The 14,518-nt window shown below is 35.1% G+C and overlaps 1 protein-coding gene across 2 annotated transcripts; it reads left to right on the top strand.

Annotated features, from left to right (window-relative positions):
* The first annotated feature begins 1,908 nt into the window (after positions 1-1,908).
* LOC120344959 (protein unc-93 homolog A-like) lies at positions 1,909-10,270 on the top strand. Of its 2 annotated transcripts, none has more exons than XM_078112999.1 (8): positions 1,909-2,882; positions 3,447-3,596; positions 3,983-4,172; positions 5,098-5,207; positions 8,310-8,496; positions 8,568-8,802; positions 9,351-9,518; positions 10,079-10,270. In XM_078112999.1, exons 5-7 carry the CDS (start codon positions 8,389-8,391, stop codon positions 9,434-9,436), a joined length of 429 nt encoding a protein of 142 aa, XP_077969125.1. In that variant the 5' UTR covers positions 1,909-2,882; positions 3,447-3,596; positions 3,983-4,172; positions 5,098-5,207; positions 8,310-8,388; the 3' UTR covers positions 9,437-9,518; positions 10,079-10,270. The 2 variants fall into 2 exon arrangements, with proteins under 2 accessions (XP_077969125.1, XP_077969126.1); XM_078113000.1 differs by having other exon boundaries at positions 1,909-2,078.
* The last annotated feature ends 4,248 nt before the right edge of the window (positions 10,271-14,518 follow it).

Genomic DNA, 14,518 nt, shown 5'->3' on the forward strand with positions numbered 1-14,518 from the left:
GTTTTTCGTCTAAAAATGCAATGTTTTCCGTTGAATATTTGAATGTAAACTTGGTAGTAGGATACACGTTTTATAAGAGTTATGAGTTCAGTTTCGCCGCGTGTCCAGATCAGAAAGAAATCATCAATATATATATAGTAGTATTGTGGTTTGATTTTGGCTGTTTTTAGTATCTCAGACTCTAAGTCTTCCATGAATATGTTCGCGAAATTGGGAGCCATCTTAGTTCCCATCGCTGTCCCATTGATTTGAAGATAATGCTTTTCATCAAATACAAAATTGTTATTATTGAGAACCATATTAACTGCTTCTTTAATCCATGAAATTTCACGTTTGTTTTTGTAATATTTGTTGATATACTTTTCCACTGCTAAGATGCCATCTTTATGTGGAATATTTGTATATAAGGAAGTCACGGAAGTCAGGAAGTTACTAAATAAGATCCTGGCGGAATATTGTCAATTTTTTTTAGAATATTCAGAAAATCCATACTGTCTCTGACATATGACGGTGTTATCTCTTTGCACATAAGGTTAGTTAATTCGTAATCTATGTGAGAATTTATGATACCATCCACTAAAGGGCAGTATGAGTACTCTACAGAGCTTCATTATTTAGAACATCTATGATGATATTGACAAGGATTACACTTTTATATCTAGTGCTGTAAAAAAAAAGGTTCATACAAGTAAGTTACAATGCGGCCTTGTGCCTGGCTTGTATTTTTTTTATGCTTGATTATCCATTTGGCTATAAAAGCTTGAAATTTGTGTTTGACGTAGTACAATAACACAACTTATATTCAGAAAATCCATACTGTTTCTGACATATGACGGTATTACCTCTTTGCACATAAGGTTAGTTAATTCGTAATCTATGTAAGCCGATAAGTTTTCCGTTGCAGTTCCGTTTGTTGATATGATTGGCCAACTGGGGTGATTTTTCTTATGTATATTTGGTTGTTAACGTGAACGGTGTGGTTTAGTTTTTTTGGAATTATCCCTTTGTTTTGCCGTTAGATTTGTTCTAGAAATATCTATCATAAGCCGGATAGCATTCCAGTTATGTACTTTCATTCTTGCTCGTAGTTTTTTTTTCTATTTCTAACCCGTTATTAGTTACCTCATTTAAACTTAAACGACATTTTTTAAGAGCTTGCTTCGTCAATTGTTTTGAAAATTCTTTATGTAAATTTTGGGACCTCCTGAAGTATGCGCACCAAGATGGCGCACAACCTGAACTCAGGTTGTGTACCCGGTTAGGGTTCAGGTTATGCGACATCTTGGTACGCATACTTCAGGAGTACCAAATTTTGCCATTTGGCCAGGCTTTTTAGGGGAGTGGCACAAGTTTTCGGAGTGAATTCGAGTCCTTTCGGACGTTTCCCAGTTGCTGCAAATTGCTCTAGGTTTAGCTTGTGGTGATGAAGTCGGGTTTCTTTTAGTGTAATTTTTCTCGAGTTGTTGAATTCCTTTTTGTGTTATTTGGATATTTCTTTCTTGCAATCTTTGTCGAGTTCAGAATTATGGATTAATATTACATTCTGACGTTATTTAAGATTTAATAAGAATTTAATAATTACTTTTTACTCTTATTTTTTTTCCAATTGTTCCTCACCAAATTAAGCACTGATTGATGTTTTAATATTGGTATGACTACTTATTGTTTTCTAAGTGCCCACAATCTTAATTTTAATTACATTTAGTTACCAATCATTTTCGTGAAAGTGATAATTTTTCGAATCACATCTGAAATGAGACTGACTGATATTTGTGGTTCTAATTTGTCCCATCATTACTTCTATGGCTAAATATGAATTAAATGTTTATTCATTGTTTCGTCATAATTGATTTGCGATTTCAACTTTAAACAAATTTATTTATCGCTAAACTTAAACTGCTTGATTGTTCATTTCTTGCCATTATTGTACACTGCTTGTCTGAGGAAGTCTGACTTTGGTACATTTGTGTTAGTGTGCAGCTGGACTCTTCAATTGGATAGAAGAGTCATGTTTATTTCAGCTACAGCATAAAGGCATACGGATCCACTAGCATAAAGGCATAGAGGAAAGATATATAGTTAGTCTCGTGCAACTCAATTCAAAGTAGCAATTAGTCTGTAATATTGATGATAATGACCTTTGATGCGGTGCAGTAATTTTCAGTTATTATATATATGCAGATAATATCTCGTAGATTTGAATGAAATATGTCAAATTTCACTAGATTTTCTCGAAAAAAAGTTCCTATAAAAAATTTGTTGTTGGGGCACCACAAAAGTTTCATGCAAAAATAGTCAAAGAGAACTTATGACAGATTATATTTGATATTGAGTTTTTCTTCCCATAGAGATTTAATATGCTTAGCATTTCACATACACCTCATTTTTCATTATTATTCCAAAATAATTTACTTTCGACAACGGCGTTTTTAATGTTCAAGTATTTCATGTTTTTGTGGATAAACGTAGACATGATATATACAAAATATACCTTGGCCTACCGTGATAGATCTTAGAGATGCGTTACATGGTAACTGATTTTTTATGTGTAAATATATCCACAAATAGGTTGTTAAACGATGCACGATGTTATCGAATTTGCGATAGCCAAACTCAGCCGTACACTTTAATAAATTCTATATCAATCAATGACACAAATAGTTTCATTAAATCTGATACTCGCGTCGCTGTCTGTGTAAAGTTACTATTTTGCATCCCGCGAAGTAGAGAAAATATTAGAATGGAAGGGAAGAGAAATGAAACTGAATCATCCGTCGTACGTAATCATTTCATCGGATATTTACTTGGAGTGTTTTTGAGATATTCATCTTACAGTGCGATATTAAATCTACAGTCAAGTATTAATATAGCAGATGGATTAGGTGAGATCAATATAATTCTTTTTTTACTGCATTGTGTAAAAAAGAATGTGTTGTGTTTGGCAATAGTGCAATGATTAGCATGTTAGTTCATAAATGAATAAAAATTTCACAGCGATATTTGAAGTCAGTTCCCAGCAATATAGGAGTTACGGACCATGTAGCTCTAAAACACAGATACGCCTAAGGGAGAACCCTGCCTGAAAAAAATACTTGTTAATGTTTCTGCAACCCGTTACAGTTCTACCTTATCCGTAATATGATATATCAATAAAACTTCAATGAGGTAAAATGAAAAAAGAGATTATAGAAAGAAGGAAATACGAGTCAGACTTGTTGGTTAGATTTTTATATGAAACGCTCCACTCATTGGTATATTGGTAGAACAAACATATATGGAACACAATTGACTATGCCAAAAATCAATTCTTATGTTTATTTTTATATAAAATAAAATCCTAGAGAAATTTTTATAGACAATGTTTTGTATTTATTAACAAACGTACAATCGGCCTAACGCTGAAATAGATCCATCAGGTAACCAACTGTTTATCAACGGTATTTCAGGCACGATTTCTTTGTCTACATCATACATATCATGCAATATATTTCTCGTATTTTTCACCACAATACTTTTGAGAAAATTTGGAGCGAAGAAATGTTTGATAGCAAGTGAAGTTACCTAAATAATTTACCTTATTGCTAATCTCTATCGCGGTAAGTGTATTATGTAATTGCATTGATAAGTTCCGGAGTATTTTGTAGTGGTCATTAATCACGACGATTCGAAGCAATTTGATTCTAATCCCTTTATTGTGCTCCTATTTTTACTCCGCCTTTTTGAACCCATTAGTGTGGTATTATGGAAGGTGGTGCAAAGGTTATTTTTTTTTATCACGGCCAGTTCTTGCTGCACGCAGCGATATTTGAAAGCAAAGAGTTCTTCAGGCGCATTCACGTCTGACTAGAAATAAAATATGTACGCATAAAAATACAAATATTTTGAACAATCGGGATGGATAAATTTTAAAGAAATTTTTTGGATAGACCGTGCTTGCGTAAATTTTATGTTATTTTGAAATGTTTTCAATTTAATTTTCAAGAATTTTACACACTGATACCAGCAGCGATTCTAGTTGGAGCTGGTGAAGCAACGATATGGTTATCAATGACATTGATCAATTCTATTTTGCCACAAAATATGCGACTCTGAAAAAACACAAATATAAAGAAAACGAATTCTTCGTCAATCTTTACTCGGGATATTTTTTCACTTGTATTCAGTTTTGCCAGGTAGCTAGTTTTAAAGATGGGTTATCATGAAAATATTTTCGAGATGAATTTGGTTCTAGATAATTTTTTAAGATTCATGGCGTTTACCGCTTACATAAAGTGAACTTCTTTCACGAGGCACGAATATTTAAAAGTCAATTCTGCAGAAATCGACAGATAATTAGCAGGGTCCGCTGATGACGTAGTACTGAGAACTCGTCGGCGTAATTTTACATTAGGTTAGATAGCGTTCTGTGTTTTCATTTTGAATAGCATGGTAGTTCTATTGGGCGTGGCATTTGACAAACACTGTAGTGGTTTGAATACATATTAGTATCTCAAATAATATTGTTGCATCCTTAGAAATGTCAATAAACCTAACAAATCGAGGTTAAAAATATACTCGATCTATGTGCCTGACCTATTGCTATAACATATTTTTAATTGAAAAAACGCATATCAGGCTATATTCTGTCTCAAATCTTCTATATTTTATGTGGGTTTTGTCTGCTGTACTGATTCTGTAACCAGCCCTTTGTTATCGGTATATATATATAAACTATATTAATAAAATCAGCGGTACTCCTGAAGTATGCGCACCGAGATGTCTCACAACCTGAACCTGAGTTCAGGTTGTGCGCCATCTTGGTGCGCATACTTCGGGAGGTCCAAATCAGCACATAACTAGTCGATGTGTAAATTGGTGATAAACGCACAGTGATGGTCTTTCCTTACATAAATTCCGTAAGCATGAAGTAGTATATATTCACGAGTGAACTATGAATCAAATTTGCTCAACTAACCCGGTCTTATGTCTCTATAGAACTCGAAGAGGACCTGACCTCTATTTTAAGGACAGTTCCAGCCTAAATATTATGTTGTTCATGCAAACTCCTGCCCCACATCCCAACACGACAATACCTGACACAGTTTATTAAACTTATAGAATTGTCATACACGAGTTCAGGATGATATCACCAAACAGTGTGGAATACTGCTACATCAAGTCATCAAACCATTACTGGGATCCCACGTTTACCTGGTATCACTCTCTTGGTAAATTTCACAATTCATACAGCCTAGCCGCTCAAGTTGCAACTTCTACCATGTGTCACTGATCTCCAGCGCTGCAACTGTTTCACATTATATTGAAGTCCAATCATTATATATTCCTTAACATCCCCATTGTACATTTTGTCCTCCTCATTACTACTTTTATATTCGCAGCTACTAATCCTAACACCCCCAGTATTCAAATATTAAACGGCACATGAAATGCATGATTTATGCTAACAAAGTTGTTTTATATAACAGTGTGACTTGATAGCATGTGACTTGCCGAACTATCAACGGTGGGTTTATAGGATATTGGGTAATTTTGCTGCTTTTGGTTAAGTTACGTGTTTAGACTTAAAGTCATACTAATCTTAAAATTAGAAGCAATCTCTCAGTCATAAAATACGTAACAATTAGACGTCCTGTAAGGTACGATGACGATAACGCGTCATGCCCTAAGGATACCAAAACCAGCATAAAAGCGACCATTCGTTGGGAGAGAAAAAAAAAGGAACGATGGACAAGTAATTAACGAACTCGGGCTTGCAGTGAAACTTTGATTTTATGTGACTTATCAGTCATGACTTGGAACTATCCTTTGTATTTGTAAATATACAATTGCAATATATGTATTCGGAACCAGGAGTATGTCTTCTTCATAAGATCAGATCAGAAACAACAGCAGTACAGAAATAATAGCAAAAATACAAATGTTCCCTAAAAATGGTGACCCGACAGACGAACCAGCGCCTTTCTGAGATGGAGTCTGAAAAGCAACCGTTGGAACTAAAGGTGACCCCCAAAAGACATCAACTCCACAAGCAAGCCGAGGATAAAAAGATCAAGGAAAATGAAAAACAACAACCAAACCAAGATTCAGACAGTATGAAAAATCAAGGAATTACAAGCGAAATACCAAAGACTCTGACAAAAAGAAAAAGACTGTTAGATTTGAAATGTGTATGAGATTCACATTATATGAACTATGGACTGTTATAAAAATATGAGTGTAAAACATTCATACTATATGAACTGTTTTACACCAGAAAAAAAACTGTAAAATCAAAAACTAGTCAGAACTCTTGACTACAAAAACAAATGAGAAAGATATGAAACGAAAGAACTTCAGAAAGAAACGCCCGCGAACCAACTTCAAGAAACCGCGCGATTGTAGCATTTTATATTGTACTATAAATATTTCAATTTCGTGTACAAAATGGACAGACATTCTTCTTCTTCTTCACAGGTATTTCACGTTTCCTTCTTTCTAATCTTTAAGGCGTTCTATAATTGGTATTAAACCCAACGAGGTTTACTCAAAAATATTTAATTTATTCGATTTTGGCAGATATTAGCATTCGTTTTCTTTAAATATACTTTACGTTGACTTTAACATTTTTTTCAAAATATGATTACAAATACGATCGTATTTCGAATCAGCGCTTCAGGATGCATTTGCATAAACGCAAGTGAAATTCTCATCATTTTTTATTTTTAAACGCCCAAAGAGGCTCATCACAATTATAGCCGGAAAGGCTCATCAACGCAACACGCGTATTTTCTTATTTTTTTCAGCGCTTCAAAATTTATTAATGTGAAACGAAGTGTATTAAAGCTAAGCATTGGTAGTAATCTGTCACCTAAATTATAAAATTAAACCAACGCCAAATCTTTTTCTTTCCATACACTGTATAACACACACACATTCTGTCTCATAATCATAATTTCAACTTTCTTATGTTTTTATGAATTTTGTTGCATTTTGTGTATATATTTTCACTGCACGCCCAAGCTTGGCCACTGCTCCGCAGCTAAAGTAGGTGCATAGTATAGGATATTGGGTAATTTTGCTGCTTTTGGTTAAGTTACGTGTTTAGACTTAAAGTCATACTAATCTTAAAATTAGAAGCAATCTCTCAGTCATAAAATACGTAACAATTAGACGTCCTGTAAGGTACGATGACGATAACGCGTCATGCCCTAAGGATACCAAAACCAGCATAAAAGCGACCATTCGTTGGGAGAGAAAAAAAAAGGAACGATGGACAAGTAATTAACGAACTCGGGCTTGCAGTGAAACTTTGATTTTATGTGACTTATCAGTCATGACTTGGAACTATCCTTTGTATTTGTAAATATACAATTGCAATATATGTATTCGGAACCAGGAGTATGTCTTCTTCATAAGATCAGATCAGAAACAACAGCAATACAGAAATAATAGCAAAAAAACACAAATGTTCCCTAAAGGTTCATTACATAGAAGGCCAATGCCTAAATATCTTACAGTCAGAGCTTCCTATGCATTAGCCTTTCTGTTTAACATTACATTATTGTTTAAATGTTCATGAAACTACACGATGGGAAACAAGAATTAAATGCAATACCAGAGGTTAAACACCCTACTCGCGAAGTTTTTTTTTTATATTCCGGAGATGTGTTTCTTGTATTCTATGTGAGAAATCTTGAAAAAATTAATACAAACCCATTTTCATCAACTTTTTAGCGTCCAAAGGGATTAAAATTAATTAAAAAAAGATTTTTTTTTAATTTTCAACTATAGTCCAGATCGATTTAACGAATGGGCCCCATATGTAGTAATTTATTTTTCTGTCAGCAGTAACGGACGTTCACAATCCACTGATGCTATGATGTGTAAAAGGGCAAATTTGAAATGTAACATTGACATCAATATTTAGCTGGGACCAGTTGTAGAGTCCCATTTAATGATACCTGTACCGCCGAAAACATTCAGTTCTTCTTAGTCCTTTTGCGTCTGGAAAGAGTGGAATTCACCAGATTTATCACCAGGCAAGGAAAACGTCATTGAGACGGACTTTCTTTTTCAGAAAGAATGAACGCTGCTCCTGTCGCAGCCTGAATATCCTATATACTTGAATATCCTTCTTGAATTAGGTATCTCTAATGACTAGCGCGGGGCCCTAAACTATCCCAGCTAAGAATTGATGCCAATTTTACATTCAGAATATGCCACCTTTAACACACTATCGCGTCACAATCAGATTATATAGGTCTATTACCAATGACGGTACAATGATTGAATGATGGGTGAATCTATAGTTGGAATGTCTCTTTAATTAGGAAACAAAAGAAACCTTTGCAGGCGCTTATTTGGAGTCTTTGAAGGATTTGGGAAAACACACGATAAAGACCATGCGGCATGCAGTTGTTATTGATACCGATAACATTGTACTTGGGTCTGTTGAAGGCATACGTTTTTTCAGAGCTAACGAGAGCATTTTCTTCGTGCGTTGTTGGTGTAGAAATGGTACGTTTATATATAGTTCTTCACGGTGAACAAGTACATCGTTTTACTTTAATAATTTGACACTCTTACAGGTAGGAATACATATGGCAACTTACGGATTTTCTGATGCCGTGTTATCTTATGTTGTTGGGAAAGTCGGGAAGAAAATTGGTCGAATTCCATTTTTTGTATTTTCAATGGTTGTTGACTTTGGAAGTTATGCATATTGTCTATGGTGGGACCCAAATCTCGAATCAGCATGGTCAATCTTTATAATATATTTTGCCTTCGGAGTAACGGATGGAATATGGCAAACATTGACAAATGGTATGTAAAGTGATAACGTTTTAAATGTTTAAAATTATCAAATTGTGGATATATACAGTTAATTGCATTTATCAAATTAATTTGTATATCGCCTGGTTATTTCTCGATATTTGACTTTTGAGGAGTGCTCAAGATTTTTCTCGTATTCATTGCGCAAGATACAGGACATAAGCTTGTGAATCAAAGACTCAAAAGTTTTCTACTTACTTATATCGAAGCGAAAGACTCAATTTTTTCTAAGCCAGTTACAGCTGAATCTTGTTATTGATATTTATATACTATTGAATGCCTTCATATTACATAACCGAGTAATTCAATAAGCCACAGCTCTGATTATTAAGGAAAATCACTTTGAGATTTTGTTTTATGGTGTTTACAAAGTAACAATAAGACGAATCACCCGAATTCGAGTGAATTTGAATTTTTCCTATTAATATATACAGGAGAAATAATACCAATGTGAGTAATACCTGATTCGATGACGGATATTTTTCCGATAGCATTGAGAATATTTGGAATTTACATTGAGAATTTTTGTTGTCTTTCAGTACTGTATCTTGAATATTTCGAAGGAAGTCACGATGTTGCAGTTACAAGCTGCGTTCTATGGTCAACCTTGGCCTATGCTCTATAATTTGGGTGGAGTACAAAGCTCTGTGTATACGTTAAAATTTATATCCAGATCGGAATGCTAATTTTAGGAATGATTTGCTACGGTAAGTTTCAACAAAGATAGAACCCTGTGTCTTGATAAAAATGAATTCACAAGCATAGACCTTTTAATATCTTCAGCATGCTTATTAGCAAATATAGTAGGAAGAAAAAAATATTTTTGTGGTTGTTTATGCGGTATTAGTATGCGGCGCGGCGGAGTGGCTCAACGGGCTAAGCGTTGGGAATACGCTCGCCACCGCACCTCTAATTACTCTGCGTGGGTTCGCAGGTTCGAATCCCATGCAGGGATAGTTATGTGCGAGAGGATTGCTGGACTCCTCGCCGTCGTTTGGTGGTTCACGTAACCGCTGGTCGGTTACGGCTTCCGCCACCATCAAGTCCATGCTTCCGGAAACAAACGATACAGTAAAACTAATCCCATACCCGACTTGGAATGGTAACCGGACGAGAGGATAAGCCGTCTTATCGGCTTTCCTCTCCCCCGGGATAAATATGTAAAATCCTACCCTATCCTATTGACAATTTTAATAAATGATATTGTCGTTTAAATATTGAATTTAACAAATAATATATTTTGTCAGTTCAATTACGTGTTTTTTAGGTGTAGCTGAATATTTACATCGAAATAAGAAATTGACTGAGGTTGCTGAAGAGGAAACTCGATTGTAATAATGTATCACAACTGTATAATTACAACATATATACTTAAAATTAATCGTGATTCTTTCTGTACTGCATTCAACATTTTATGTACTCCCTTATTTAATTAACAATTTATATGTATATATAATCATGGTTTCTGCCACACGCCCGATAAAATGTCAACAGAAGGAGAAAGTTGTATTTTTTGACATGAAGAAGAACAGGAAAAATGTGCCCAAATACATGAATACTAAATGTTGCGCGTTGGTAGCGGTACGGTGGGGTCTCAGCTGTCCGTCTAGCTGAGCAATGAGTTTGCCGAAAAGACAATCGTGACATGATAAAGTGTTTCTATATTAGAAAAGCGTTCCCAAGAATAGAAATATAACATCGAAATCGAAAAATGACAAATTATCGGGTCTCCTAAGACTTTAATAGTATATAATAGGGTTTCAATGGTTCAATCCATCTTTGAGTAACGAAAATTTAAAATTGCAATAGTTTATACCCTACAAGAATGACCCCAACAATTTAACAAAACAAGCCATGGGATTCACTCTTTGTCCAACGGGTACCAATATCAAGATGAATCGCATTGTAGAAGTTTTGTTATCAAGCTTTCGGCGTATAACAGTCCACATCCACGGTTCAGATTTTCTAACCATTAGTTTTTTACACATTATGTCAATATACGACGACAGGGTCGCTGGATTCTTACTTAGGATTGAAATGCATTGAAAGATGACGTATCTTCAAGAAGTGCGAACTAAAATTTTAAATTCGAAAGTACACCGTTTCATTTGACACAACCTAACTATTTCTTAAATTAACGGTATTGTTTGGTATTTTTCATGATTAATATTTAATTATATTTACGTTTTGTTTATGTAAGTTACTTATTGATTCGTATTGGGTATTCATAGACGACACAGTTTGCAACATAACACTATTTTGAACACTCTTGCTGAAGATTTTACATTTGCTGATTAGATTTTTGAGATCGTTTAAGGATTTTTCTGCACGTCAACAAAATACAGGAGAGTCCCTTTTCTGGAACTCTGAATGTGAGGGCTTGAATTCAATTAAATATATCATAATTTTTTATAGTAAATAGTACAATCCAGAGACTAGGACTCGACCATACTGAAAAAACCTAAACATCCATAATGAAAACTCTGTGATATCTTTCTGTGACCTAATAATCTGACTCTTCATAAGTCTATCCTGAAAATTGCAAACTAGCGACTGATACTCTTCATTTGTTATGCGGCTGTCAAAAATTTTGTTTTACGTCAATTTATTTCTAAACTATACGCTTTGATCAGGCTCAAAGCTTCTTAGAAACCATATCAATTGAGCAATATCAATATTCTTACCATAAGACATTTTAAACCTTTAAACTTTATGACGCAGAACGTCAAGTGAATTCTTGTTTCAAACCTGGTGTCTTTTACAGATAAAAAAAAAAAGTTAACGACAGTTTAATAATTTTACAAATACGTATTATTTGTCTTGTTTAACCTTGTAAACTTTACCCGATTTTATGGACATCCGTATTGACATTATGTTGTTGATATTTTTGTTAGAACTCTTGTTCTTGTTGTTAAAAAAAGCACTTGGTACAATCTGTTTCATTGTTGTCTACTACCTGTTCGATTGCTGAATTTCGTTTCAAATTTTGAAAATTGTGGAGCAGAAAAGCAGTTACTTGAAATCAATTTTCATTTTATCCTCCGCCGTTTTACCCGCTGCCTTCATTACTGTAAGCTAAGCCAGGGGTGGGCAAGGTTTTTGCACCAGGGGCCAAAAATTTTGAAAGCGCGAACTGTAATTTGCCCATGACATGGCCAAACGAATGTCTTTATATTGTGAAACATCTTTGTGATTTGAAATATGCGCCGCGTTTGCATTGTTGTCTCCGCTTGAATATTTTATGATTTATTATATTAGAGTTTAGTATCCCTGACTTAGGCTATACACCCTTCGTATACCATTTATCAGTCGTAGCCTATACCCAACTTATGATCCGGTATACACTTGGGTATTCCGTATACCCGGTTGAAGAGCACTGCACTAGGGGCAGGCCTAAGTAAGATAATAACTGCATGGAAGGTCATGAACTCGAGTACTGAATTAAAGTAATATAGAATATCACTACAGGTATAACTTGTGTGGTTTCGTGGTGTCGACCACAGGGGAACAGATATTTTCATAGCATAAATGGGACGGGTGAGATGGTGAAAAAACTGATAAAGTACATATTGCAATTCTGGATATATAATACAATGTCATACGTTTATCAAAGTACATTGTAATGGGAATAAGAGTCTTTGTCCACTGTAATACAGGATTGAAGACGCCGATCACGATCACGATCACGAAACGCCATATTCAAATTTACCAAAACGGACGAGGATTTAGAAAAAACTTTGTAACATAAGATATTCTTTGCTCGGTTGTAGAGTACCGACTAATCGTTGGGAATACGCTCGCCACCGCACCTCGTATTACCCCGCGTGGGTTCTCATGATAGAATCCCATGCGGAGTTAAATATGTGCGAGAGGGTCTTAATTAACTGAACATCTTAACGAATTATTTGAATCTGAGGATATGAAATCGCCTGAGTAAAATATAATCCATTAACAGTGCAATTTATTTCCATTCTGTCTCAAAAATGGGTTGTCACTGAAGTACTTTTCAGGCGAGAATGAATCTACTGTATATGATATTTGCCACTTACATGAAGTAAAGTTCGTTAGCGAGACACGAATTCTTAAAAGTCAACTCTGCAGAAATCGGCCGATATTTAGTAAGATCCGCTGAGGACATAGTGCTGAAAACTCGACGGCGTAATCATACATTAGGATAAAGGCAATGATAGCATTCTGTGTTCTTATTTTACCGCGTGCGCAAGTTCTATTGAGCGTTGCATTTGAGCCGCTGTTATATAATCGGAGCGGAGCCGGAGATGCTAAATATAAATATAGGAGTACATCCGCAACCCAGAAATTCTAGTTCGGAAAGTGGCAATATAAAACGCAAAAACTAAAAAGAGTGCCTTGACCTATTAAAGAGTACTGTCACTGGAACCAAAACACAGGCAATTGTGCGCCATTTTATCCATTATAAAGCTACCGAAATGTCTGCCGATACTTTCAACTAGAATATGATGAGATGATATACCAAATGATCAATGTAAAGTATATACAATAATTTTTTTATGGTGCTAAACTAAAGTTTACTCCGTGTATAGCGCAGCGATGGATATGTATTTCCGAGATAGTTTAAATGTATTTTTATTGTACTATCAGGGATTTTATAGCATACCTTTGGATTTTTCAAACGTCGCATAACGATTTTGCAAAATCACAGTAAATACATATAAAAGTACATATATTGCGGCAGTTTATCTCCCATTTTATTCCCGTAGATTTCTGTTATGTTAGATTAGGGATGACGTTATCTTTTTGACCAGCTCATACGAATATCGCAGTTGATTTCCAGTGGTACCTCTGTGTCCCAGCGACCCTCACGGCAACAGGAAGAGCATTTAGCTCAGCGGGTCTCACCGTCTCGAATCAGTAAAACGAGAATATCGGTCAGAGACCGAAGACTTATCGATCGAAAGTTAGGGAATCCCCCAAAACAGCGCTCTTACTCCATAGTGACAACTTGTGTCTCATCACGAATTAATTAATAACTCGCTAATTATACGACATAATTCATCCGAAATCAATAGCCTTCCGGTCCAACATATGATGAATGCACATGCAAAATCTGGAGCAGATTCAATCTTGCTTTCGTGAGATATCGCGTGCATCTAACAGACAGACATACAGACAAATAACTATCAACATACTTACCGATTAAAATCGATAAGTAATAACGTGATTTCAAGTGACTGTTTTTCTGCTACACAAATTTGAAATGAAATTCAGCAATGAACAGTTAGCAGACAGCAAAGCAAATTATACCAGATTCCAAATACCCCATTGGACTTATTATAAAACTCCTCCTCATAATAAATACGTGATGGCTTGGTACTCCTGAAGTATGCGCGCCAGATTAGGATTAGGCCATAATTTTACTCAGATTTTCCTTGTTTTTGTTCCATTACAAGCTCGGGGGATATCAGTGTTGGCCATATGATATTCCCCTGTTCATAGGTTTCAGTCCCTTTAATTAAACAAATTGGATGTAAAATAGGTAACAAAATTTGTTACTTCCATATTATTACTTATACTTCAGGAGCGCCGATGACTTTATGTAACCGCAAACACTCTAATTAAACAAAGTTAGTGGTTCAGTGCAAAATTTAAGTTTCTCAAACCTTTTATCTCGAATTTAAAAATCCATTTTGAATACCTCCCAAGTCTCGATTTATTTTCCAATAACAAC

Source organism: Styela clava, chromosome 5 (genome assembly GCF_964204865.1).
Source record: "Styela clava chromosome 5, kaStyClav1.hap1.2, whole genome shotgun sequence".
Taxonomy (NCBI): Eukaryota; Metazoa; Chordata; class Ascidiacea; order Stolidobranchia; family Styelidae; genus Styela; species Styela clava.